General features: G+C 41.2%; 1 protein-coding gene across 1 annotated transcript; it reads right to left on the reverse strand.

Annotated features, from left to right (window-relative positions):
• Window positions 1–341: 341 nt before the first annotated feature.
• Window positions 342–1,277, reverse strand: LOC103122893 (olfactory receptor 52P1-like). The gene has a single exon (XM_007533509.1). It carries the CDS (start codon window positions 1,275–1,277, stop codon window positions 342–344), a length of 936 nt encoding a protein of 311 aa, XP_007533571.1.
• Between the last annotated feature and the right edge of the window lie 1,515 nt (window positions 1,278–2,792).

Consider the following 2,792-nt stretch of genomic DNA (forward strand, 5'->3'; position numbering starts at 1 on the left):
CGAGGAAAGATGATTTTGGCCTATTTGTAGAGACATTGCGTATACTTGATATTCATGGACATAGATGTGACAGACAATAGTCCATCATGCTATAAGAGTACTTGTTTTAAGACAGAGAAACATATCCAAGACTCTTCCTTTTCAAGTTCATGGTTCAATGAAGATGTAAACATATTTGTCCTTCGAGTATATCTAAACAAAACCCAGCAGTCCCCTTTGGTCTATTTTTCAACTGCTCAACTCACCTCATTATACAAGGAGGACTTCCATGATGGGGCAAGGTTACTGTCAGTTGTTCTCACTTCATTTACTCAGGGGTTAATATTTCTAGGACTCACAACCTACACGGTTCCTCTGGACATGCATTTGACCACCTTGTCCCGTATTTCCTTCATTTTGATACCATAGATGATGGGATTGAGCATTGAGGGCAAGAGAAGATAGAGATTGTCGAGGAGGATGTGGGCGTGAGGAGGGATATTGCGACCAATGCGGTGGGTGAGAGAAGAAAAAAGTGCTGGTATATAGGTGATAAGGATGACAAAGATGTGGGCTGAACAGGTGTTCAGGGCTTTGAAGGTGGCCTCTCGAGAGCTGAGACGTATCACTGCCTGCAGGATGAGACCATAAGAGTAGCCAATGAGCAGCAGATCAAGGCCCACCACGAGCAGAATCACGAAGAGCCCGTAAATACGATTGGGTCTGGTGTGGCCACAGGCCATTTTTACCACAGCCATGTGGTCACAGTAGGTGTGAGGTATGACCACCTGACAGAAGGTCAACCTTTGAAGCAGCAGAGGCATAGGCAGAACGAGAATCACACCCTTGGCTAGAGCCAGCAGTCCCAGGCGTCCAACTAAGGAATGGCTCAGAATTGTGTTATAACGTAAGGGCTCACACACAGCCACGAAGCGGTCATAGGCCATTACAACGAGTAGGGCTGATCGTACCACAGATGCCCCGTGGATGAAAAACATCTGAGTAAGACAGGCATTGATAGCTATGTCCCGATCATTGAACCAGAAGAGGCAGAGGAGCTTGGGCAACAGAGTCAAGGAGGATATGAGGTCAACCACCATTAGCAGGGCCAGGAGCAGGTACATTGGTGTGTGTAATGTGGGTTCTGTGGCCACCAGGAACAGGATAGCACCATTGCCAATAAGGATAATCAAAAGCATGGAGGAGAAAGGAAGAGACAGCCACAGGTGCTGTGACTCTAATCCAGGGATGCCCATCAAAGTGAAGGCCATAAAGCTGGAATGGTTGGCAATTAGCATAATTGAAGCTGTTGGTAGTTGTGAAAGTTAAAACAACTGCCAAGGAGATGTGGGGTGTTTACTTCAATTTTCTTTTTAGTGGTTTACTAAGAGGGGGTTCAGGAAAGGTAGAAGAACACCCATTCAGAATCATGGAAACTTCAGTTTGAATGCAGGTCAGTCACCACACATCTGTATTATTGTCATATGCGTTTCTTGATTAGCTTTGGACATTTTTGTATAAGAGATGTTATGGTAAAAGTTGACCTCTCTTCTCTTAGTTCATCAGTCCTAAATTTAAAATTTTTAAAAAATTTATTGATTAGTGACTTGTAAGACTATAGTAAGTTAATAGGAGTGCATATTAAAACCATTCCCACTACCAAAGGTCTGTGCCCCTCACTCTGTTCCCCTACACACACTCACCCTCCACCCAGAGATATTTACTTTGATACAGTTCTCCAAACTCAGCCAGATTCTGCTTTGAATTTCCCTTTCTGTTCTTTTTAACATTCAGCAATCCTAAAATTTAAAAAGAAAAAAATTCTGAAATTGAGTAAACATAGGAGGAAAAAAATTTTTTTTCTTCCCTTCATAAGAACAGAAAAATCATAATCTCATCTGGAATTTTCTTAAAGGGAACAAGCATTTTTCTTACTTGTTGTAGGAGTGCTGTTAGGAACAATGTCCTTCGTGTTCCCTCACTCTATGTATTTGCTTGCTTTCTTCCTTTCAGAAATCACTCTCTGATCATAATCCTATTTCTTTATAGAAATCCTTTATTTCTAGTACAAAATGTGAAAAATAGTACACCTGTAGGTGGCTGTCTTCCACTTAAGATGTGCACTTACACACTAGATGGACAGTCTTGAAGAATTTTATGTGAGGCATCGAATAGTGGAACACCTGGTTGAATGCACAAATCACCATGTGCAAGAAACATTGTTCAAACCCCCAGTCCCCACCGGCTGGGTGCAGCTTCAAGTGCGGTGGAGCAGTACAGCAGGTATCTCTGTCTCTCTCCCTCTCTATCTTTCTCTGTCAATTTCTCTGTCTCTTTCTCTAAAAGAAGAAGAATGTGACATGACGCGTATCTTTCTTTCATTAAGGCAGATCCTAATGGGTGGATTGAATAATCTCCTTGATGTTGTCTATTTCTTCTTTTTCAAAGGTGACATTCATTCAATGTATGCTCATTTCTAATCTTTTGCATACATCTTAGGGAATGTAACACTAGGATGCAAAATGAAATTTAGAAATTCCTCTGTGCTGTTCCAGTACAGTGGAGCTAGTTATTGATTCCTCCAGAAGGTAGACAAGAATGTATCCATGTAATAAGGAGAAAATTATTAGGTTTAAGCTTTTAAGAGAAATCTAATATTTGTTGTTGTTATTATTGTGCTTATGAGCGAGAAGAGAGGAGGGAGAGAAAGGGGAAGAGAACAACTACAACCAACAAAACAGAGAAAAACATTTCTATGAGTAAATAAAATTGCCACTACCACTAGCACTCAAAGTGAAAGGATGGAAAACTAT

The sequence above is a fragment of the Erinaceus europaeus genome, chromosome 17, assembly GCF_950295315.1.
Source record: "Erinaceus europaeus chromosome 17, mEriEur2.1, whole genome shotgun sequence".
Lineage (NCBI taxonomy): Eukaryota > Metazoa > Chordata > Mammalia > Eulipotyphla > Erinaceidae > Erinaceus > Erinaceus europaeus.